Genomic DNA, 26,107 nt, shown 5'->3' with positions numbered 1-26,107 from the left:
ACATATGTAATAAAGAAATTAATTACATCGTGTACTTTGAGAACCATAGGGAAATGCTGCCGAAATTTCCTTAGGGCCGAAAAATGGTCAACCATTTGCTAGTGAGAATACACTTCCAAGGATGGATTAGGTTGGAGCGATAAGGTCCTTTGGAATCATGCATTTGGAATGTGTTGATATGTGATGTTGAATATAATTTGTTTCTTGGGTTTTAATCATACATTTTTAGAAATGGACCGTCGTTGGATGTATAATGGTTCTCGAACCACACCAAAATACTTAGCCGGGGTCAACGAGTTCTGTAGAATCGCAGTGCAACACCAATGGAGTACACTCGTTGAACAAAGGCTAACCAAAGCAAGACCTATTTTCTGCCCTTGTCGTGATTGTAACAATGTGAAGAGGTGGGAAGACATTAAGAAAATAGAGGACCATTTGATTATTCGTGGGTTTATGCCAGACTACAGTATTTGGTATTGGCATGGTGAAAAATTTCCTCCCGCGGATAATTCTTCTATTAACGACAATGAAGCTGATGAGAGAGAGCCGAATGGTTTTGATGATAATGAAGTGGGTTTTAATGATGACATGGAGGAAGACAGGATAGAAGAGATGATAGACGGGTTAGGCGATCATGTTAATGAAGATTCTCATATATATGAGAATGTGTCGAAAGCAGCTGAGACACCGTGGTATCCTGATTGTTCTAAGTATTCCAAGCTTTCTGGGATTTTAACTTTATATAACTTGAAAGCAAAGAGCGGGTGGACCAACACTACTTTCACTTTGTTGTTGGAAACCCTCTTTGATATGTATCCAGAAGGAAATGACATTCCTAAGTCGACTTACTATGCGAAGAAGTTGATGTGTCCATTGGGTTTAGAGTACACCAAGATCCATGCATGTCCTAATGATTGTGTGCTATATCGAAAGGAGAATGCAAAATTGGATGCTTGCCCAAAGTGTGGTGTGCCACGATACAAGCGAGAGGGCTTAAATAAGGATCCCTTGAAGTGGCCACCAGCTAAGGTAGTATGGTATCTTCCTATAATACCAAGGTTAAAGCGCCTGTTCTCAATTAAGGATGAAGCAAAGAAGTTGGTTTGGCATGAAAATAAGAGGAAGAAGGATGGGTTGATCAGACACCCAGCTGATTCGTTGCAATGGAAACACATTGACAAGACATTTCCAGAATTCGGGAAGGAGCCGAGGGACATAAGACTCGCATTAAGTACGGATGGGATGAATCCATTTAGCACTCTTAGTAGTAAACACAGTACATGGCCTGTTCTTCTGTCAATATACAACCTACCTCCTTGGTTGTGCATGAAGCGCAAGTACATCATGTTATCACTTCTAATCCCAGGTCCTAAACAACCTGGCCATGAGATAGATGTTTATTTGGAGCCCCTTATTGAAAATTTGAAACTGTTGTGGGATGAAGGTGTTGTGACATTTGATGCTCTTTCGGGTACAAATTTCAGATTAAGAGCCATGGTGTTTTGTACTATTAATGACTTTCCTGCATATGGAAATTTGTCAGGGTACAAAGTCAGAGGACAAAAATCATGCTCTATTTGTGAGGATGACATGAAAATTACACGCTTGAAGCATTGGGGGAAGAATGTGTACATGCATACCAGATGATCACTTCGTCGAAATCACCCATACAGGAAGATGAGGCAACAATTCGACGGCCATGTTGAGAAGGGAGTGAGTCGTGAGCTATTGACAGGAATTGAAGTGTGTGAGAAAATTAAAAATGTTAAGACAATCTTCGGTAAGATGCACAGAGAGATACCGAAGAAGGGTGTGTTGTGGAAAAAAGTGTCTAAGTTGTGCGATCTCCCTTATTGGAAGCACTTGTCGGTTCGACATTGTCTTGATGTTATGCACATTGAAAAAAATGTTTATGAGGCACTAATTGGGACTTTGTTGAATATCAAAGGGAAGACAAAGGATGGTGTTAATGTCCGTAGAGACATGAAGGAAGCTAAAATTCGACCTAAGTTATGGGCTGAGGAAAATGAAGCAACGAAAAAAGCATTTTTGCCCCATGCGTGTTATACATTGTCTAGAGAAGAAAAAAGGATCTTTTGTGAGTGTTTGAAAGGAATCAAGGTGCCAACAGGGTATTCTTCGAACATAAGGCGTTTTGTTTCTACTACTGATAAGAAAATTGTTGGTATGAAGTCCCATGATTGTCATGCGATGATGCAAGTGTTCATGCCAATTGCACTCCGCGGCCTTTTGCCAAAACATGTTAGGCATGCTATTGTGAAGCTTTGCTTGTTTTTCAATGCAATTTGTAGTAAGGTGATAAATCCAAAAACACTTGATGATATGGAATATGATATTGTTGAAACATTATGCAAATTCGAGATGTATTTTCCTCCTTCCTTTTTTGACATAATGACTCACCTTGTTATGCACTTGCCTCGTGAGATAAAGGAGGGCGGTCATGTATTTATGCGTTGATATACCCTTATGAGAGGCAAATGGGTACTTTGGAAGATAAGGCAAAGAAAAGAGCAAATCCTAAAGGGAGCATCGTGAAAGGGTTCATAGCAGAGGAAGCAGGGAACTATTGTTCAGTGTTTTTAGTTAAGGCTAAAGAAAGTGGGATTCCGACTTCTTGTCACGAGGGAAGACTTCAAGGAAAGGGTACAGTAGGTCGGAAATTGGTTAAACCTCCACTTGATCGATATAAGAAAGCCCATCGATTTGTTCTACAAAACCTATCTGCAGTTCATCCATATATTGAAAAACATCTTCATGAGTTGAAAAATCACAATCCCAGGATCAGCTCCTATGCGTTGATGCAAGAGCATAATCGCCACTTTGTTGAGTGGTTTGAAGGCCAAGTGAAGCTTGAATTGAGTAGAGATGAGAATGTTTCTGAAATGATCAAGTGGCTTTCACGAGTTCCACAACCACTTGTGTATACTTATGAGGGTTACGATATCAATGGATTTACTTTTGCCACTTGTCGTCAAGATGAAAAAAGTGTGCAACAAAATAGTGGTGCTGTCGTGGTTGCATCTTCTACTGAATACTCAAGTTCTAGGGATACAAGGCCAGTTGAAGCTACACAGGCATATTATGGTGTCATTCAAGAAATCTGGGAGTTAGATTATGTTGATTTCACAATTCCTTTATTTCGTTGCACATGGGCTGATAACCGTCGTGGTATGAAAACCGATGAGTTATTTGGATTCACCTTGGTTGACTCTAGTTGTTATACTGATGGTGAAGAGCCTTTTGTATTAGCCTCATAATCGAAACAAGTATTCTACATCAAGGATAATATAGATCCGCAATGGCGTGTTGTAGTTGAAGGCAAGAGACAATTGTGGGTGTGGAAGATGTTGTGGATGAAGAAGAGTATGACTAATTTGATGACATCCCGCCTATAACAATGGGAGTGCAACCTCTACAAGAAGGGGAAGATATTGTTGACGATGTAGAGTATGATCGTGAGGAAGGGTTAGTGGTTCCTATAACTACAACCAAGGTTTGTGTTATTATATTCCTTTAACAATAGTATTTTTTTGCAATTAATATTGAATTTATTTAATTGGTATATATCTAAATCATTAATTTCTTTATTGTATAGCATTTACATTAATATGATTTTATTGTTATGATTTTAATTCTATTCTTGTTAATTTCATTCTTTGTGTAGGTGTAGGCATACTACAATGGAAGAAAACAGAGACGATCATGATGGACATGAACAATCTGGTGACATGGATGCCTCCACTTCCCAAGTAAAATCTTCTACAAAAAAGGGATGAGGCCCGTCTAGATCAGTCCAAACAACTACACCCATGTTCCTCGAATTTGATGATTTTGACATGCCTATTGGAAAGTGGGAATCTGCTTATGGGAAGCAAATTGGTAATTGTGCTCAAAGAGTTAACATTAATGTGAAGGGATATCCGAAGTATGATAAAGTTCAAAAGCAAAACTTGTGGGAGGAGAGTAAGGTAATTACGATATAAATATGGTTTATTGCTCTAAATTTAACGATACTTATAATTAATTATGAATATTAACATTCTCTAATTTTGTAGCGGAAGTTCCACATTGATGATCCCAAGGGTAGTAAAGAGAAGAAGTTCCACGAAGCTGTTGGTGCTAGATTTAGGAAGCACAAGTCTTGGTTAGTTTCACGATTCATTACTAAGGAAACTGCACCTCCGCCTGACTCAGCCTGACTCACCAAGTGCAAACATTAAGCCCAGGGAGCTTTATGAAGGTTACATCACATAAGATCAATGGAAAGAGTTTGAGACATATTGCAATACAGATGAATTTAAGGTGTGTAAGATATTATGAAAGTTTTTTTCACATATATACTTTATTTCAACTACAATACTACTTACAATAGCTTTCCATTTTGTAATAGGCTCTGAGTGAAAAAGGCAAGGAAAATGCAAAGAATAATAAGCATCACCACCATCTAGGCTCCAAGAGTTATGAGAGGGCTCGAGTTGATTGGAGTAAGACCAATAGAATTCCAGCAGAATCTTCAACCTCAAGAACCATAGAGTCCACGACAAGCTGTGTAATGAGTGAAAAGCTTAAAAATCGGTCTCTTTACTGGATTTTGGCCCGTCAAACTCGTAATGCAGATGGATCGTGGGCTATAGACCTAAAGAATGCCACTAAATGTCACCTAGCATTGAAAGATGAGTACAACCAAAATTTAGTGGTTGTGGCAGATGGAACGGTATATCCTGTTACCGGTGAAGTTACTCACAACCTGAAGATATTACCTGATTATTACAAGGTTAGTGTGGACAACCCTTATCCCGACTGTGCCCTCCTCGATATACCGGTACCGTCTTCCGATGGTGTGACTAAGTTGGGAAAAGCCAAGTCTTCCTTTGTACTATGGCCTATAGACATGGTTTTTTTTTTGAAGAAGTATATTCTCCTACTATTAACATTGAATCTCATCATTTTTGTATACTTTATCTAGACTAATATTCACCTATTTGTAAAGGTTTCACCATCGCCCAAAAAGAAGCATAGATCTCGCCAAAGCAAAGAAGGGGACGATAGTTGTGGTGTGAAATCAAGGCAATCTACCATCAAACCCACAAAATTCCTACCACTTGAAGATAAAATTGTCGATACTTTTGGCGAGGGTGTGAGTTGTTGTATTGGTTAATGAATTCTGATGATGCAAAGTATGATACAACATCGGTACTTTTAAAGGCCTCAATGTTTAATTTTGATAGCGACAAACAGATTTGGGTAACCGCGACCGATGTACGTGAATTTCTAAGAGGATCGTGGGCTAATGTTTCATTGATTTATGTTTATATCATGTAGGTTACTTAATCTTCCTTTACTTTGGTTCTTATATTCACTATAGTAATATTTTTAATGCTATAATTTTGAATTTTTTGTTTTCTATGTATTTATCATGTAGGTTTAAATTTATTAGACAACTTCATCGACCTTTTCAACAGGACTGAGATCACATTCTTTTGTCCTCAACTCATTTCTGAATCTTCAATTGAGAATGATTACCTTGAAACTTATACATATGTGAAGAATACATTTTTGCATGAAGTAAGAAAGACGGGTAAACGTTGCAAATTCATCGTGGCTCCATATGTCGCAAGGTTCGGAATATGTTAGGTTAAGAATTGTATAACTCATGATATCCCCTTTGATTAAATCATTAACAATGGTATTATTGTTTTCATATAGGATATGTTTATTGTATGCTATTTTATCTTGTCTTGTTATTTTGTATAGTGAAATATGTCGAACCTTACTAAGCTTGAATTTGTGACCCTTGATATTACCGGAAAGAATTATCTATCATGGGTGTTAGATGCTAAAATACACCTAGATGCTAAAGGCCTTGGTGAAACCATTAAGGAGGGTAATAAAGCAACACTCCAAGATAAGGCAAAGGCCATGATATTCCTTCGACATTATCTCCATGAAGGACTCAAAAATGAATATTTAACTGTGAAAGATCCACAATACCTTTGGAGTAATCTAAAGGAAAGGTATGACCACCAAAAAACAGTGATACTCCCTAGAGCTCGTTATGAATGGTTGAATTCGAGATTGCAAGATTTTAAAGCTGTTAGTGAATATAACTCAGCGATGTTTAAAATAACTTCTCAATTGAAATTATGTGGAGAAAATATTACTGATGTAGAAATGCTTGAAAAGACATACTCCACTTTCCATGTAAATAGTATTGTCCTGCTGACACAATATAGAGAAAAATGGTTTAAAAATATTCTGAATTAATATCTTGTCTTCTTGTGGCTGAGCAAAATAACGAGTTGTTAATGAAAAATCATGAATCACGTCCTACTGGCTCTACTCCATTCCTTGAAGCGAATGTGACAACCCATAACAGGAAAGAAACTAAAAACAAAGACCATTCCAGTATTAGTGGTCGAGGTAAAGGTCGTGGTCGCGGTTGTGGCCAATGGCGTGGTCGCGGTCGTGGGCATGGTTTTAGTGGATATGGTAAAGGTCGTGGAGGTCATTACACAAATTCTCATTCCCACCAGAAGTGGGAACGTAGGGATGATAAAGAGAAAAATGAGACCAATATAAGTTACCGTTGTGGAGGAAAAGGCCATTGGTCTCGGGTTTGTAGAAATCTAAAGCATCTTGCTGAACTTTATCAAGAATCATTGAAGAAAGGAAAGAAAGTTGAGGCAAACCTTGTTCTTCAAGATGGTGAAGGTGATTTTGATTTGGCAATGAAAATCATTTCGATGTTGCTAATTTCCTTACTTCTCCGGAAGGGAATAATTTTGATTTTGGCAGTACAACTCATTTAGAAGTTGGTGATTTCTTCAATGCTTCAGAAGGGAATAATTAAATTTATATTACTTTATGTCAACTTTAAGTATTAGAATTTATCTAGTTATTTACTTATGTTATTTTCTATGGTTGTAATAAGGACTTTATATGCTTTATGAATTTATGAACCATTTGAGTGTTTTTATTGAATTATTTATTTTATCATCTTTATTTTTATGCTTAATATTTTGACATATATTTTATTTCATGAAGAACATGGATATTACTCAAGTTCAGTTTGCTATGAATGGTGAAGAATTATGTCTTGCTGACAGTGCAACTACTCATACAATACTTATAAATAAAGAATACTTCTCTACATTAATGATGAAAAGGATTAATGTGAGTACCATATCGGGTAGTACAAATATTATTGAGGGCTCCGAAAGAGCCACTATAAAATTGCCTTGGGGAACTGAAATTAAAATAATTGATGCTTTATACTCCCCATTGTCTCAAAGAAATTTATTAAGTTTTAAGGATATTCACAACAATGTTTATCATATTGAGACAATCAATGAAGAAAATAACGAATTCCTTCAAATCACAAATATAACTCAACGCACAAAACAAGTTTTGGAGAAACTCCCTACATTCTCCAGTGGTTTGTACTACAAAAAATCAATACTATTGAAACTCATGCTATAGTAAACCAGAAGTTTACTGATAACTTTGTTGTTTGGCATGACCGGTTAGGCCATCCCGGTTCAATAATGATGCGAAAAATAATTACGAATTCATGAGCCGGCAGATTCTTCATAATAATTTTTCATGTGCTGCTTGCTCAGAAGGCAAGTTAATAATTCGTCCATCATCAACTAAAATTAATTTTGAATCAATTAGTTTTCTGGAACGTATACAAGGAGATATTTGTGGGCCCATACATCCCCCATGTGGACAATTTAGATATTTTATAGTTTTAATTGATGCATCAACTAGATGGTCACATGTATCCTTGTTATCAACTCGTAACCTTGAGTTTGCGAGATTACTTGCCCAATTGATTAAGTTACGGGCACATTTTCCAGATACTCCTATTAAGACTATTCGGCTTGATAATGCTGGTGAATTTACATCTCAAGCTTTCAATGATTATTGCATGTCCATTGGGATAAATGTTGAACATCCTGTAGCACATGTTCATACACAAAATGGTCTGGCTGAGTCATTAATTAAACGTCTTCTGTTAATTGCTAGACCATTGCTTATGAAATCCAATCTCCTAATTTCTTCTTGGGGACATGCTATATTACATGCAGCAGCACTAATTCGCATTAGGCCAACAAGTTATCACAAGTTCTCCCCATTACAATTGGTTTATGGTTAGGAACCAAATATTTCCCATCTAAGAATTTTTATATGTGCGGTTTATGTTCCAATAGCTCCACCACAACGCTATAAGATGGGTCCTCAAAGGAGGTTGGGAATATATGTTGGGTTTGAATCCCCGTCAATAATTAAATATCTTGAGCCTACAACAGGGGATTTATTTACGGATCGTTTTGCAGATTGTCATTATAACAAGTCACTTTTCCCAACAATAGGGAGAGAAAAGAGAGAGCTAGAAAAGGAAATTAAATGGAATGAATTATCATTATCTTATCTTGATCCTCGAACTAAACAATGTGAACTGGAAGTTCAAAAGATAATTCATTTACAAAGTTTAGCAAATCAATTGCCAGACTCATTTGCTGACCCAAAAAGAGTGACCAAGTCACATATTCTAGCTGTAAGTGCTCCATTTAAAATAGATGTCCCGGAAGGAAAAAATAAATTTGCTAATGAGTCTAAACCACGTCAGAAACGTGGAAGACCAATAGGTTCCAAAGATAAGAATCCTCGAAAAAGAAAAGAAGCATTGATTGATGATGGTCAAATTGAAGAAACAATTTCCGAAGGATCTCCAGAAGAGACTTTAGACATGATACAAGAAGAAATTCAGGTACCTGATAATGAAGAAATTTCAACAAATTATATCATGTCTAGAATTACATGGAACCGAAATCAAATCGACGTCGATGATGTTTTTGCATAAAATGTAGCATTAGATGTCATGGATAATGATGAGGATCATGAACCAAAATCCATTGAAGAATGTAGAAAAAGAAATGATTGGCCAAAATGGAAAGAAGGAATTGAAGCAGAATTAAAATCTCTTGGGAAAAGAGAAGTATTCGGACCTGTAGTCCGTACACCTGAAGGTGTAAAGCCAGTGGGATATTGTAGAAACCCATTTGTGTCTCCCCAAAAACAAACCCAGTGATGAGTAACTTTCACGTCGAATCATAATCGAATGAAGCGAAAGTGTGGAAAGTCTAGTGTTGCGGATAGTTTTAATTTCTTTTCTCTCTTCTCTCTATTTTTGAAAACTTATTTTAAGAAAACAGCCAATCCAGTTTGGTTGGTCAATGATATGGGTCCAATAATAGTGTAGTTGGATGGGACTTGGTAAGAGCTTTCCAACGATATATTATAAGCCCAATTCCGATGAATATTGAGAAGTTATGGCCAATTTACTAAACTGGGCCCGGTTTGAGCTTTATGTATGGCCCAATGATCTAGGGGAGGGCCTAATATGATTTATCATTCCTAATCCAATTAGGAATGGTTTTAGTCTTCTGGAATCTTCTAGAAGGTTCTTTTCATTCCTAATTCAATTAGCATTGATAAATTTATTTTTGTCGACTTTTCAGAGTTTTAATTAAAATCAAATAGCATTTTCAAGGAAATTATATGATTTTATCCTCCAGTACGGCAAACTTATCTGATTTTCGAAAACGCGTTAAAAATAGGCTTGGCGCCTGACCCCAGGCTTTCTGGCGCTAGTGTTGGTGCCTGGCGCCAGCTAGCCAGGGTTTTCGCCAACTCTGTTTTTTGTGCGTCAGACTCTGTTTTGTTTATTTTATCTTTTTTGGCTGATTTCTCTATAAATATCGTATTAAAACTTCGTTTTCATTCACCAATTCTCATCATCAATCATCTTCATTCACCTACAATTAGTTTTAATTAACATTCTTTAATCTTTCAATTCTCTCTTTCTCTAAACTTTGTTTTCACATACAAAATTCCGCATTCACAAGATCTAGAAACACCTAGCCATATTTGAAGTTGCCTTCGCCCTAGACGTGAAAGGTTTAATTTCTGAGGGTTTGGTCCCAAATCTCTCTTTCAGTTATTTGATTTAATTGTTTTGATGTATTATTTTCCTTGAAGTTACTAACGTGTTTATTTTGTTATTAGAAAGAGGTATGAGGCATCAAAGTAAGTGCTTTAATGGTTTTAATTGATATTGTTATGTAGAAATCATGTTTATATTGTTATTATTATATTCCTAGTATCATGTTTAGGGAAAAGGTTATAATATCAAATATATTAAATATGATTCCTGCGATGCTTCCTATGTTCTTCCTAATATTTATGATTGTTAGTATCATGTTAATTGTGATTATAATTTCAAGTTATCGCCAATAATAGTTTATATGTGCATTAAATTTAACCAACATAGATAAACAACTTTAGGGTTAATCCTATTGATTGCATGTTAATTGAAAAGCGCACATGAATACGATCAGAATAAAGTAGAGGCCTATTATTAGGCAGGTTCAATCTCTTTTAGGTTCGATTTGTACCTTCATCCCCGAACCCTTATTTGGTTCTAGACCTTATGGAGTTGACGATCTCTTGGATCGTTAAGGGGTGTAACCTTCACCCTGTGAACGGTTTACAAGTTCCTAAAACTTGTTGGCGACTCTTTTGCTCTATCTTCTTCCCTTTTGGACGCCACCGTACTTTAGTGTATGATCACAGTGGGGTTCAAGCTAGTAGGATTTCAGGCTTGAAATTATTCCCTACAGTTTTTGGCGACTCCACTAGGGAGGATTTCTATTTTAATTCCTGAATTTGTTTCGGCAATGATTTAGAATGAGTGGATTAGACTCGAAAAGTTCTAGGTATTTCATGTGCGTAATTTTGATTAACATTATTTTCATATGCATAAAAAAGATCTCATTGGAAAGACCATCCGTAATGAGTTAAAAACATAGGATTTTACACGTAGGAAATTTGAGAAATATCTTTCACAACTAGGACTGAAATAACACCGCGCGAAACTGGAAAATTTTATCGAGCACAGAATGCTGCTGAGGCATGTGGGAAATAGCGTCAGGGGCCAGAGCTTGGCGCCAGTGTTTTAGTTGTAGCTCCAGACGCCAGTATTGGCGCCAGGCGCTATAGTTAAAAGCTTGCGCCAGTCTCTGATTGTTGGCGCCGATTTCCCCCAATACCGAGCCAGAAATATGCGTTCTAATTTCGACCGGTTTTTCGCATTGTTTGCTCGATCCTATGAATTTTTTCTCAATTTTATGAAACCCATATGTGTTTTTTCTCACATAACCCTCTGGGAATTCATGCTCCATCTACCCGATTGAACGCTCCGTGCAACAAAGGGTACATCCGAGATTGTTGAATTCACCAAACCATGGAAGCGAGTTTTTTCTAAAACTCGCGGTGTCCCATCCACTCGCGCCAACCCTTCACGGTTAGGCTTTTGCGCGGTGCATCCGGACAATTAACAAATGGACCCTCTATTGACTAACCCATATCCCGAATTATAGAGAACTAGAGCCATGGTTAAGTGTGCATTATTTGTTGTGCATATATATTCTATGTTTCTCTTAACCGTTTGTTGACTTGTGTTGAGACTAAATAAATTAATGACTTAAAGAACTTTGCCTAATTAATTAAACAATTAATTAATTTGAGTCAATAAAGTCTAATATTTTAATCGGAATCGACGTAGTACGACTTTAGGAATATCCCAATTGACTAATAACACCGAAAACAGTCCCAGATTGAAGCTCCAATATTGGCGCCAAGGTCTGAGCTGTAGCGTCACATTATGGAGTGTAGCGCCTGACAACAGTTCTGTCGCCTGGCGCCAAGCTCCACAGTGCGACGCCAGTCCTGTCGCTTGGCCGACAATTTGGATTATTGGTCGAGTCATCGCCTGGAGTCTAATTAATCAGTTTTCTATTTAATTCGGTTAATTTTTGCTGTCAATAGTATTTATTTGAGTCAATGATCGAATTTAGGCACTAAGTCCATGGTTTTACGCAAGAGTCCAAACATACCACTTACACTCAACGCACACACCAATCCACATACTTTGACCATGTTTAAGAGAGTCTTGTGTGCACGTTTTTCCGTTATTTTTTTAGGGGGTAAGTCGGATATTAATCCTCCAATATAATAATCCTCCAATAAAAAAACTATACTTAGTTCCCTAAAAATATGCACGTTATTTTTGCCAAAAATATGCACCCTTTTCTCTTTTTTCTTTTTCTTCCTTAAAATAAACCGTAAAGTCTAGTTGATTCGAGTCGAGTAATTAAAACGCAAAATGGTTTAATTTACAGCGCGTAGTCAAGAAAGGAAGGACGGTTAATCAAAGACAACCTCTTCGTACAAGTCCAACTTTTCGACAAACCCATAGCTCGCAAGAGGAAAGCTAAGACTATAATGGCAACACAAGAAGAAGTCAATGATCTTAAGAACCAACTGGCTATCGTGACTTAGACACTGAAGCTTCTCACACTCAAGATTGATGATCCGTGAAGCAACAACAGATGGACCTCATGCAAGAGAGTTTAAGCAAGTTGTTTAGTGACTACAAGTTTCAAGAGCTTACATCACAAGGGGTCTCGCTGGACAAAGAACTTCTTCCGCAGAAGTTCAACGCCAACGACATCCCAAAATTCAGAGCAACTGACAACCCATACTTTCATTTAAGAGCATTTGAAACAATAATGAGTATCAAGGGTATTGATAAGAAAGTGTTCCCTTCTCTGTTCTCACTATCTCTCGAGACCGTTTGCCAACAATGGTTCTTTTCTCTCGAGAAAGAAAAGACCTCTACCTGGGAGTCTATAGCAAACGCTTTTGTTGATAGGTACAAGTGCAACATTCAAGTCGAGACTGACCATAGGGAACTTGAAATCCTTAAACAGAAAGAGAATGAAGGCTTCACCTCTTTCTTTAACCAGTGGAGAGAAACCTCAGCAAAGATGATTGAGGTGCCAAGTGAAAAAGAGTCTGTGAGACTGTTCATCAAAAATCTCCAAGAAAAATATTCCAAGCATCTCAAATATCAAAATAACCTCCATACTTTCAAAGCCGTTTATGACATTGGGATCAATATTGAAGATGACTTGGCTAAATCAAAAGCTGCCAACAATAACTCCAACAGTGGCTGGAAAGGAAAGAAGAACGACAATCCTTCTTCCTCCAAAACCGACCACTCAAACAATGTTAGCACCTTTAATTTAGGAGAAGTCCTTGCCATGAACAATCAAGGACAGAAGAAACCATTTAAGAGGAACTTCACTCATATTGGTATGAGTTATGACACCGCATTTGATCGATTAAATGCAAAAGGTCTTATAACTCCTATTGGACCATTTGGGGACCCACAGTTAAGAAGAGGTTGGCTAATTGGAAACCCAATGCACACTGCAAGTATCACCAAGGTAGGGGCCATCTCACCGAAAACTGTTGGAAGCTTAAGGAAGCTATCCAAGACTTAATCGACAACAACAAGCTGCCGTTGCCCCCTACCAGTAAAAAGCCAAGCATTTACAATGCACCTCTCGCTCATACCCTGGCTATCTCCGATGAGGAAAACGAGGTTGACCCCTCATCTCTCATTAGACCTGTCAAAGAAATCCGTGCTATAGAAAAAGAAGAGGAAATCTTTTTCGATGTCAAGGATAACCTTCTAAAACCGGCAAATAAGGATGATATACAATTGCTCACACTGTCTATGAGGGAGGTATCGCAACTACTACGTGAAGCTCTCAAAGTTATGAACGAACTCCATAAGAAATATGATGAGCTTCCACTTCCGAAAGATGAACCTAAAAGAGAATTTACACCAGTGAGAACGACTTATGAGGCAAAGCATTTTCCCTTACAAGTCACTGAAAAACCCAAGAAGAGCAATAGAACTTACACTCCAATTGGGATCCCATATGCACAAATGTTCGAAATGCTCTCCGAGAGTGACTAGATCAAACCTCTCGAACCGAGACCATTCGAATCGTTGAAAAGAACGGATAGATATTACTGTCAGTATCATCAATCAAGGGGTCACACTATAGAAAACTGTTTCAAATTCAAGGATTTAATTCAGAAAATTATTGATGAAAAGAAACTAGTCCAAGTTCAACAAGAAGAGGATGCAACCATCAATGGAGTTTGGGACAGTGATGAAGAAGATGTTTATCTGAAGTACATAGTAGGTGTAGACACCTAAAAATGTCTCCCCAAAACCAAACCCGATGATAAATAACCTTTCACTGCCATTGTTGGTCGGGTTTAGTATTTAATCCCGAGAGTGCTTGAAAAACCGTATTTTATTAAATTCATACTTTTGAAAGGTCCATGGATTAGTCTTGGTATTTGGTAAAAGCATAGTTTTAATTTTAGCCCAAGCTTATTAATTAATTTTAAGCCCAAACCTTTTTATTTTATTATTTTATTATTTATTTTTGGCCCAAACAGTTTATTTATTTTTATTTTATTATTTTCTTATTTTAGCCTGAATAATAAAAGTCAGAAAAAAGCCCGAAATTATCAATTGGCACTTAAAAGCCGAAAGAAATTAGGGTTAAAAATGAATTTAGACGGAAAAATGGACTGGAACTGACCGTGTCACGGTACAGTCTGACCGTGTCACGAGAACCATTCCCGTCTGACGGTGGGACTTCTCGTGACACGGGAAGTTCCGTGTCCTTTCCGCGTAAACCCTTAACGCGTTTTCTGTTCCGTTTTCTGAAAATTTCCCGCGTCACTCCAAAACTGACCGTGTCACGGGAATATGTACCGTCTGACGGTACTGTCTAACCGTGTCACGGTACAATCTGACCGTGTCACGGGATACTTTTTTAGGGTTTTTATCATTTTAGGGTTCCGTGTGCTCCCTCAGCACATTTCCCTATAAATACCCCCTCATTTCTGATGTACGGGGCAACCAAAATTCGATTATTCTTATTTTCTCTCTTCTATGCTATTAGCCTAAACACTAGCCTACCCTTTTTACTTCAAAATTCCTTCTTCAAGAACTCAAAGGAGTCCATATTTTACTCGAGGTTCTGTCCTTAAGCCAAGGCGTAAAAGGTAGAATCGTTTGAGGGTTTGGCCCCAAAATCAACTTTAGTTTTATTTAATTTAATTTAGTTATTGTTTTATTATTTCCTTGAAGTTACTAACTCGTTTATTATTTTGTAGTTGCAAGCAAACAGATTCAAAGTAAGGATCGTGCTCTTTTATTATTATTATTATTATTATTATTATTATTATTATTATTATTATTATTATTATTATTATTATTATTATTATTATTATTATTATTATTATTATTATTATTATTATTATTATTATTATTATTATTATTATTATTATTATTATTATTATTATTATTCTAACAATCTTATGTTGTTGGAATTGTGATTAATTGGTTTTAATATTAATGTTTATTTTTATTATGATCACCATATTGCATGTTTAAAGGGAATATGTAATTGAAAATCACGCCTAATAAGATAATTTGGACAACCGGTTTAGGTTCCTTTTTAATCTTATTGTTTAATCAAGTGATCACAATATTTTAGAATTATGTGTTGCATTAATATTCAACCAATTTAGCTTAATAATAGTTTGGAGCAAATTGAATTGTTGTTTGTATGCCTTTGAGATCACAGGAATCAGTTTTCACTATAAGAATCGAGTAGAGGCCAATACGGGCGAATGTGACTCCATGACTCACTTCGTACCATCATCCCCGATCCTCCTTTCATGGTTCCAAACCATATGGAGTTAGTAATCTCATGGATTATGAGTGGGGTGTAACCTTCACGGGTCAATCAATGTTGCCTTCGTTGTCCCTTAATCGTGGTTGCCTTAAATGATCCGTGAACGGTTTACAAGTTCCTTAAAAACTTGTTGGCGGCTACTTTCCTTATCCCTAATCGTATATGTCAATTCCCACTTCCTATGAGTGCCAAGCATATTCACCACATTCTTTTAACGTAGGCACACTTCGAGCGACGCCTACAGTAGGACCTTCACCTTCTATGTCATACACCGCAAATGACATTTGGGCTGAAGAAGACTCATCGATAGACGTCCTCACAAGATCCGGGAGAACGCAACCTCCCGTTTCAACACAACCTATTCCAACCACACAACAAGTTCCCATACCTATCATTGAAGACAATGATATTGTTAAGCAGTTTAAGAAGACAAAGGTTTAGATGAATGTATGGAAACTTCTGGCAACATCTCGAGAACATAGGTTGGCTGTAATGAATGCCTTGGACAAAATCGGGATAGATTCTGACACTACTCCTAAGGGACTAGCCAACTTCCTCACAAGTGACCTTCCTAGTCCGATTAATTTGATCACCTTTTCTGACAAAGATTTACCCCTAGAAGGTGACAAATATTACAAGGCATTAAACCTCACAGTAGTTTGCAAGAGGATGAATGTTCCTATGACTCTTGTAGACAATGGATCGGCTATCAATGTCTGTCCACATAGAAATGCGAGGATGCTCGGCATAAGGGACGAAGATTTAACTCCGTCTACACAAGGAATAAGGGCCTACGACAACACTCGTCGTCAAGCTCTTGGCAAGATCACCCTAAATGTAACGGCATGAGCAATAGAACATGCTACTACCTTCCAAGTAGTAGACATCAAAGCTTCATTCAACTTATTGTAGGGACGCCCTTGGCTTCATGATCTAAAGGCCGTCCCTTCATCTCTCCACCAACAAGTAAAAGCTATAGTTGGGGGAATTCCATTCACCATAGATGCTTCGCCTATGAGAATCAAATCCATAGAGAATCCAATTATTAATGTGGAGCACAACGAGGATGATGGAGATTTATGGGGCTTTAACGAAGAAGTCTCCTTAATCTAGGAGGATAAAAGGACCCCTCTTTGTCATGACCCCCATTCCAACATGATTGTGACCGCCATGCTGAAGAAACAAGGACATTTTCTCGGGATGACCCTAGGGAAGAAAAAAGGAATGGAAAAACCGCTGGAGTCACCTGGCCTCCCTAAGTTAGACACTTTCGGACTTGGTTTCGAACCGACTCAGAAAGATCTCAAGCGAGCCTAGGAAAAGTCAAAAGCACGAAGGAACGCTCGCATTCAAAAGAAAGCAATCCCAATGGATCAATATCCTCTTACGCTTAATGGTTAGTTTATAAAAGAAGGAAAGGACTATCCATGTCATGAATTTCCCGAGCCATTTGTTTTAAATAGCATACGACAACCGGGATTCGAGATTTTCTTGGATTGCTACTTCACTGATGAAATCCCAACTCCCGTCCACAAGGAGAAAGCACCCCCATGCTTTAACTTTAACGTCATGGGATTACTGTTCGGGCGAGAAAAGAATGAGCCAACTAATAAAGAGGATAACTCCTCGCTCATTCAAACAGTCCTACAAAGTGAAAGCTTTGATCCTTCGAAGCTAATTACTCCAGCTGAAGGATCACTACAAGGGTGGCGCAAGACTATCAAGGTGACTACTCCAAGCGGAAGGAAGATATCCATCACGACTAGGCAAGGACCGATGTTTGAAGAGTCGTCTGAGTCTGAGTCTGAGTCGGAGTCGGAGTCTCTCCCTCTAGAGTTTTCTAAGTCTTTACACCTCCCCCTCCTATTTCTTCTCCTAGTATAGTTAGTGATCCAGTCCCTGAGGACATATCACTCCTTGATGTAATGATCTCAGAGTATAATAATATTTCTCATTCTCCTTACCTCTCGTGTTCTTCTCTAACCCAAGATGATGAGCATTGCTTAGCTAACAATGAAAAAGACAAAGAGATTATTAAAGCAATGGAAACACTCGAAAAGAAAACACTGATAATTGAAGAAACTGAAACAGTTGATATCTCAAATGATTCAACTCATAAAAGAGAAGGTAAAATCGGATTAACATTGAATAAACAAGAAAGAACCGATTTAATTAACTTACTTACAGAATTTATCGATGTATTTGCTTGGTCATATGAAGATATGCCAGGCATTAACAGAGAAATAGCTCAACACACTATACCACTAATTCCAGGAATAAAACCTGTAAAACAAAAGTTGCGTCGATTGAAACCTGACGTAGCACTTAAAATAAAAGAAGAAGTTCAAAAACAGATAACTGCAGGTTTCATCAAGGTATCCAAATACCCCGAATGGGTCGCCAACGTCATCCCAGTTCCAAAGAAAGACGGAAGGGTAAGGATGTGTGTCGACTATCGAGATCTAAATAAGGCAAGTCCAAAGGACGACTTCCCTTTGCCACACATCGATATTCTAGTAGATAACACGGCAAATCACGCGCTTCTCTCATTCATGGATGGGTACGCAGGTTACAACCAGATCCTCATGGCAGAAGAAGACATGGAGAAAATAACTTTTATAACACCATGGGGCACTTACTGCTACACGGTAATGCCATTCGGGTTGAAAAACGCGGGTGCTACTTACCAACGTGCAGCAACTGCTTTACTCCATGACATGATGCATAAAGAAGTCGAAGTATATGTCGATGACATGATTGTAAAATAAAATACCGTCCAGGCCATCAAGTAGCCTTAAGGAAATTTTTCGAAAGGCTAAGAAAATATAATATGAGGTTGAATCCATCTAAGTGTGCTTTTGGAGTCACCTCAGGCAAGCTCTTGGGTTACGTCATAAGCTCTAGAGGAATAGAGGTAGACCCAACCAAGATCAACGCAATCATGTCAATGCCACCGCCCAAGACTGAGAAACAGATTCAAGGATTTATTGGCCGGTTGCAATACATTAGTAGGTTCATATCAATATTGACGACAATATGTGAACCAATCTTCAAGAAGCTCAAGAAGAATGTACCAGTAATAAGGGATGACGAATGTAAAAAAGCCTTTGAAAAGATCAAAGCCTATCTTGTAAATCCTCCCGTATTAGCACCAGCACTTCCCGCAATACCTCTTAGGTTATATTTGACAGTTACCAAAGAGACAATGGGAGCCATGCTAGCACAAGAGGTAGAAGGCAAGGAGAACGCAATCTACTACCTAAGAAAAAATATGCTCGAATACGAAGCACGCTATACACCGCTCGAGAAGTTTTGCCTCGCCTAGGTGTGGGCCACAACTAAGTTAAGACATTACATGCTGGTGCATACTGTCTTCGTAGTCTCCCGATTAGACCCACTCAAGTATCTATTCGAGAAATCTACGCTCAATGGATGCATATCAAGATGGATAGTCAATCTAGCCCAGTTTGATGTAAGATTCATGCCACAAAAAGCTATCAAAGGATCCGTGGTGTCAGACTTTCTAGCAGATTTTCCAATAGAAGACTCGACGCCAATACAATACAATACAATGAATTTCCAGATGAAGACCTAATGGTTACTGAAGATGATACTTGGACCTTGTATTTCGACGGAGCCTCAAACCAAAAGGGATGTGGCGTTGGAGTACTACTAGTATCACCTAAAGAGGAGCATGTTCCAATCTCCATAAAACTTGATTTCGACGTTACCAACAATGCTGCTGAATATGAAGCATGCGTGGTAGGCCTTGAAACAGCTTTGGCATTGGGAGTAAAGAAGTTAAGGAAATTCGGAGATTCTTCTTTGATCATCAATCAGATATCTAAAAGGTGGAAAGTAAGGAGCGAAAGTCTAGCCCCTTACCAAACCTATCTGGAAACTCTTACCGATCAGTTAGAGAAGGTAGAATACACATATCTACCTAGAGAGGAAAACCAATTTGCTGATGCCTTAGCAAGATTAGCCTCAATTGTTAGGATTCCCACGGAAATCGAGCAAATGCCTATAACTATTAAAAAAAGGCACAAACCAGCATACATCCAGGCCATAGAAGACGACGAAGTAGTCCAAGGCGAAGAAGAAGAAGAAGAAGAACCGTGGTACATAGACATATTCAATTATGTCACCAATGGAGAATACCCTCCTCATGATGACAAAAGAGCAAAAAGAGCATTAAGACTTTTGGCTTCTCAATATGTACTCATAGACAACCAACTACATAAAAGGGTACCTAAAGGTTGAGTTCTCCTATGTGTAGGAAAGAAGGATGCACAAAGAGCAATGAGAATAGTCCACGAAGGAATCTATGGCACTCACATAAATGGAAAAACGCTAGTCGAGAAGATAATGCGAGAAGGATATTATTGGACTACAATGAATAGAGATTTCCATCAATATGTAAAAAGATGCCCTAAGTGTCAAATTTATGCAAATTTACAACACGTTCCTCCATTCTTACTCTACACCTACACATTGCCATGGCCATTCTCTACATGGGGAATTCACATCATCGGCAAAATCAGGAACAAGAGGCCACGAATATATCCTAGTAGCAATCGATTACTTCACAAAATGGGTCGAAGCGCAATCATATGCTAAACTCACTACAAAACATGTAACACTCTTTATCGAGAGAAATATTATTTGTCGATACGGAGTCCCACATGAAATGATGAGTGACAATGGAACTCACTTTCAAGCCGAATGTGAAGACTTGCTACAAAAATATGGCATTCAACATCATCATTCTTCCCCTTATAGACCTCAAGAAAATGGAGCAGTCGAGGCAGCTAATAAAAATTTAAAGACTATCATCGAAAAAATGACGGAAAATTATAAGGATTGGCCAGACAAACTTCAATTCGCATTGTGGGGTTACCGCACGTCAATCCGTACATCAACAGGAAATACGCCATTTTCCTTAGTATATGGAATGGATGCCGTACAACCTGTCGAACTAGAAATACCATCTCTACGCATTGCGTTGGAGAGTAAACTCGATGAAGTTGAATGGACAAGGGCAAGATATGAAGAATTGATTCTACTTGATGAGAAACGACTAGAAGCTCTACATCACACTCAGTTCTACCAAACTCGTATGGCTAGGCATTTTAATAAGAAGGTGAAGACAAGAAATATCAAAGTAGGAGACTTGGTGTTAAAAGCACTAAGGAAAATTGTTTTAGATCCAAGGGGTAAATTTAGACCTAATTGTTCTCGACCCTACATTGTCAAAACAATCCTGTCAGGAGGTGCAGCAAAATTAACTGATATGGATGGCAATGAATTCTCGAACATCACAAATCTTGACCAACTTAAGAAATACTACCCATAATTACTTGAGTAGAATACTCAAGAGAGCTACGTTCGGCCTGATTCCTTAAGAAAGGATACGTAGGCAACCCTTTACGGGTGCGGCCACTTTATTTTTTTTTGACATCTCCGCGTTACAGAATTAATTAAAAATTCAACAGAAAATCGGCGAACCATCGGCGTCGCAGAGAAGAACCTGACGCCAGCCAGCAATCATCAGCGCCAGCCGATGAAATTGGCGCCTGGCGCCAGACTTCAATGACAAGCGCCAATTGCAAATAACTGGCGCCTATTTGGAAATAAATTCTGGGTGAAGTTCGTTGTTTTTCGGAAAATTTTCGACTTCCGTACTCGAAAAATTTCTGGAAAATTAATATTTCGGTTAACATTGCTTTAAAAAATAAATTTAAAGTAAATAATTTAATTGAAAGCTGAAATTTCATTAATAAAATAAAATTACATTATTATTGATGGAATTTAAATAAAGCTGAAATAAATTTTAAATAAAAAATAACAAACTAAGTCTAATAAATTGAAAGTCTAACAAAATAAATTGTCTAAGTCCTTATCTTTCTTTTCCTTTCTAGCCCTTTTTCCAATTCTTGTCTACTTCCTCCTCCTCCTCATCCATAACTTTAGCTAGTAGGCACCCTTTAGAGGACCTACATTCAATCTTAGAGTAGATAGTCTCCCCTTCAGCTAATACTCCATGTTTCTTTTCCACCCAAGTCTTTTTATCTGTGGTGTTAGATTTCCTTTTTTCCTTTATCTTTGATAGCACCTTTCTTCCTAGGCATTGCAAGTGTGTTGAATTCAATTCTTGCACCTAGACGTTCCTTGGCATGAATCACCCTGTCACCTAGACGATTCTTCACATCAGTTCTACCCTGATCCTTCGAAGACTTCTTCAGCAACCACTTCTTCACATCATTGGGCAAAGAAGGAGGAACCTTTTGGGTAATCACTTCCCATAAAGGTCTAGCACTCCAGTAAGCATCAAATCTTTCTACTTCTTGACAAACAGGGTACTCATAGGGAGGACGAAGATCTCCGGAAGGAATATTCTGAGGCAAGCCGTATTGTCTTTTTACCCTGCAGGGGTAATAATAAGTTACACGAGACAAGCTTGGAAGACGGCAGAAAGGTTGCTTGTTAACACCAACCATCCTTTCTATTTTCCACCATGGGACGACCCACTTGATAGCAAAATCACGTTATTCGAAGACTTTTCTCCACCCATGGCGCCCAATCTTAGGGAAGCGTTTCTTCCTCCTCACGAAGCAATTAGGAGTATACTTCTCAATATCGTCCGGAGGGCTAATTAATCCTAGCCTTTCCATTAGCCACATCTGTAAAAAAATTGCAATGCAAATAAATCATTATTACAATACAAAAATATATTTTTGATTTCTGTAATTAAAAATATTGTTTTTCTACTTGTAATAAAATTGGAGAACCGCGAAAAGGTGCTTTTGGGTCCCTTTTCAATTCATCAAGACTAATCATAGTATCTCCAACTATCAATGGCATTGGATTTCTCCCTGATTCAATTTGTTCTAAAACAGTGGTTATAATTGATTGGCCTTCATCATTTTTACCACTACTAAGAAAAAATTATTTAAGCATGCAAAATAGGAACGCCCTTCTTATATATATGAAAAGATTCAGAAAGAGGTTTATCAAAATAATGGCGTGCAAATTCTTTCAAATTAACTATGTTGTCATCTACTATTTTTGATAAATCCCTTTCTTTTAAATTAAAGAAGCGCTCAAAATCCTTATAATAATATGCATCTACTCTAGGGATTACTATAAGGTCTATTGCAGGGAAGCCTAAAATAGCACCAAATTCCTCTGGCAAAGGGCTAATCTCATCATACCCTATTCTAAAGCAATGAGTATAAATATTCCAAATATTCTAGAGCGGTATGTATGAAATCCAAGTCAAGATCTACCCCTTTGATGCCATAAATTCCCCCCAAGTGAAACAAATCTAATTCTTTTCTCTCCCTACCATTAAGAGATCGACACCATTCATGAGTATATTGGGTGAAGGTTTTGGTGACTATAGACATGGTTATAATTTTTTCTAAAGCAAAAAATAATCTTATTCGCTGGAATTATGAGAAGAATCGGCTGGGCAGGGGGCTATTTATATACAAATTGCGAGAAGTTTTAATCAGATTGAAATACAGTTTCAGCGTCAATTGGCATCAAAACCCCGTAATTGGCGCCAGCCGCCAGCGCTTGGCGCCACACGCCAAGTGTAGCGCCTGGCGCCACGCGCCATATTGTGGCGCCAGCTGACGCCAAGTTGCCACATCAGACACGCGTGTTTGACTTGCGTTTTTAAACCTAAACTCGAGTCGACTAATGACTTTATGGCTCCGTTTATTTTTCCTAAACATTTTTCTTCATCCTTTTTTCTTAATTAATTAAAATACCTATTATTTTTAATTATATTATTCTTTTTTTGGACTTTATTTAAATTAAATTCCAAACACCCAACATTTTATTTGACTTTTCCTTTTTTATTTTTTTTCTTTTTTGGGGAGAGAGTCGGATACCGTCCATCAATAATAAAAATAACGGAATTTTTGCAAATTTTCGCGCAAAACTGTTTGTCACACTTCTCTTGCACACACAAACATACACATAATAATAACAAACAAATAAACTCATAATAGCATAAATATACAACATGTGTCTATAAATAATGAGTCTAAGGCAAAGTTCTATAAAAGTTAAAATAAAATATACACAGGAACAAACTATGGCGCTGGAGGACGTAGGCCCATCATATCATAAAATTGCGTCGTACGAGGAGTCACCTCTCCACCAGCTCCAGCTCCAGCTCCAGTCTCCGTAGGAGGAGGAAGACTCAATGTAGGACCACTCCACCCAGAATCAACCTGAGGCTGAGGCTGCTGCGATGACGAGCCTATCTCGTACATCCCACCACCTCTGAAAGCCGAGGTAGCCTCTCCTACCGGTGCAGCATGAGCACCCTCAGAAGAAGATCCCGAGCCCTCTGCAACGTCAGCACGAGCAGCCTCAGAGCGACCACCTCTACCCCCTGACGAAGTACGACGACGTCCCGAGCTGGACCTCGCCGGATCCCTCCGCCCCTTAGGTCTCGCATGGGTGTGAGAAGCAATAGGCAGACCCTGCAAAAAGAATTAAATTAGAAATAAGACAAAATTGAAGCGGTAATACAAAAAATATATATATAAGAAAGACTACCTCTCGGGTGACGTCATCCCGACGGCAAGTGGCCGCAACGCCCTACTACCTTTGTCAGGGGAGAATGTCCCTAACAACAACATCAGCGCAAAGATGCGCACCTGCTGCTCTCGGGTGGTCGCATCGTCATCAAGAGCCGCTGCCAGCGTCGAGCGGCGAATTCCTCTAGCGCTAAACTGAGTCGTCTCGACCTCAGCTCAGGCCCGAATAGCAATCGACCCCAACAGCTCCTCGACCTCCAAAGAAAAGACGTCGATTCCACTGTCAAACGGCAGTGGCACAGAGGTGAACTCCAGTCCTGTGATGAGACTGAAGTCCGTAGGGGTAAACATCATCTCGCCCCAAGGGAAATGGAAAGTGTTGGTGGTGTCCTAGAAGAACTCCACCAAAGCGCGCACTACATGATGACCCCCGCTGGAGGCAACCATAGCCTCAGAGGTCTCGAACAGAGTAGTTAGCCCGCAAGACTCCCATAGGAGTCTCGTCTCAAGATCCCTGGCGATGTACATCCTGTACAAATCGCCCAAACCATCACAACCGGAGCCATGATGCCGCGTCCTCCCGGGCGTGGTGCCCCGTCTCACCCTCTCAGAAATATGGTGGACGGGGGCAAAAAACAGGGTCCGCTCATCCCACTCCGGAAGTTGATCAAGTGAAGTGGAAGGTGTGGCGTCATCCTCTACGGGCTCATGCTCCCGTCGAGCATTTCGGGACCGTGAACCCTAACCTCGTTATCTAGCCATGCTACATTGTGCAAAAACATCATAAATTAAGGTTCTATAGTATCTAAGGTTCGCCTAGCCGCATGATACTATGTTCGCAAAAAAACAAATTACGTAGTACTAAAACAGAGCACAAATTCAAAGTGAGCATAACGGCATTTTTCAAGCAATCACACAATTTCTTGCAACACTATAGTAATTATTGTGACAAATTGGACAAGAATTGCTAGCAAAAACATCAAGAACAAGTCACATTGTTCTTCACGACCTTAAGAGGTCCAACAATGGAAAATTGCTCATTTCTTCACCAAATTGAGTCAAACAAGTCTCAAATTACTCCCAAGGAAATATATAAACATAATCAAGCAATTTCATGGCGTAAAAGTTGACAAACAAAGCAAATTGAGCATTATAAATTTCGGATTTTCATGAAATTCGTGAATAAACATGCCAAAAGTTCATAAAAACCGATGTGAGTTTGAAGAAAACTTAAATAGATCAGGAAAATAGATGAAAAGAGCTTTGATTTAATTTGCAACAAATTTGAGCAAATTCGGTTGAGAATCGAGCAAGAACCGAGCAATTGAAGTTTTTGGATTTTTTCGAGCGAATTCGCGACGAACAGCCAGCAAAATGAAGAGGAAAGGGATATTTAAGGAAATCCCCGTGCTGACGCCAAGCCCTATACATTGGCGTCACAAATTTGGCTTGGCGCCTGACGCCAATCTCAGCGCCCGGCGCTAAGACTAATTAACTGGCGCTGATGGCTTTTCAGTGGCGCCAGAGCACCCAGCCCCTTGGTGAGGTTGTTCTACCTTTCTGCAGCATATTCTTGGGTTCCTTGGTACGCCAGTTAGCCCCTCTTAGAAATTTGACATGATTTATTAATCGGCTTGATTACCTAAAGTGATCGACCTGATGAAAGATCGTCTCACTTAGCTTAAAGCGCCTAAGCATTGGCTCATTAAAAAAAAGCACCGACATATAGGTTTAAAAGCAAAAGGGCACCGACGTACAGTTTCAAAGCAACAGAAGCGCCGACGTACAAGCATAGCAGAAGCAAAGTTCAGGCGAACTTTTAAAGATCGA

The 26,107-nt window shown here is 38.6% G+C and overlaps 3 protein-coding genes across 3 annotated transcripts; all 3 read left to right on the top strand.

The window, feature by feature from the left end:
- The first annotated feature begins 231 nt into the window (after window positions 1-231).
- Window positions 232-1,647, top strand: LOC110692551. The gene has a single exon (XM_021869587.1). The coding sequence runs from the start codon at window positions 232-234 to the stop codon at window positions 1,645-1,647; it is 1,416 nt and encodes a 471-aa protein (XP_021725279.1).
- A 2,093-nt stretch (window positions 1,648-3,740) lies between these two features.
- Window positions 3,741-4,220, top strand: LOC110692550. Its single transcript, XM_021869586.1, has 2 exons — window positions 3,741-3,989; window positions 4,077-4,220. The coding sequence occupies exons 1-2, from the start codon at window positions 3,831-3,833 to the stop codon at window positions 4,218-4,220; spliced, it is 303 nt and encodes a 100-aa protein (XP_021725278.1). The 5' UTR covers window positions 3,741-3,830.
- A 1,561-nt stretch (window positions 4,221-5,781) lies between these two features.
- LOC110692548 lies at window positions 5,782-6,285 on the top strand. The gene has a single exon (XM_021869585.1). The coding sequence runs from the start codon at window positions 5,782-5,784 to the stop codon at window positions 6,283-6,285; it is 504 nt and encodes a 167-aa protein (XP_021725277.1).
- Window positions 6,286-26,107: the final 19,822 nt, after the last annotated feature.

Source organism: Chenopodium quinoa, unplaced genomic scaffold (assembly GCF_001683475.1).
Source record: "Chenopodium quinoa cultivar QQ74 unplaced genomic scaffold, ASM168347v1, whole genome shotgun sequence".
NCBI lineage: Eukaryota > Viridiplantae > Streptophyta > Magnoliopsida > Caryophyllales > Amaranthaceae > Chenopodium > Chenopodium quinoa.
The sequence above is the reverse complement of the archived record's forward strand: the minus strand, read 5'-3'. Positions and strand labels throughout refer to the sequence as shown.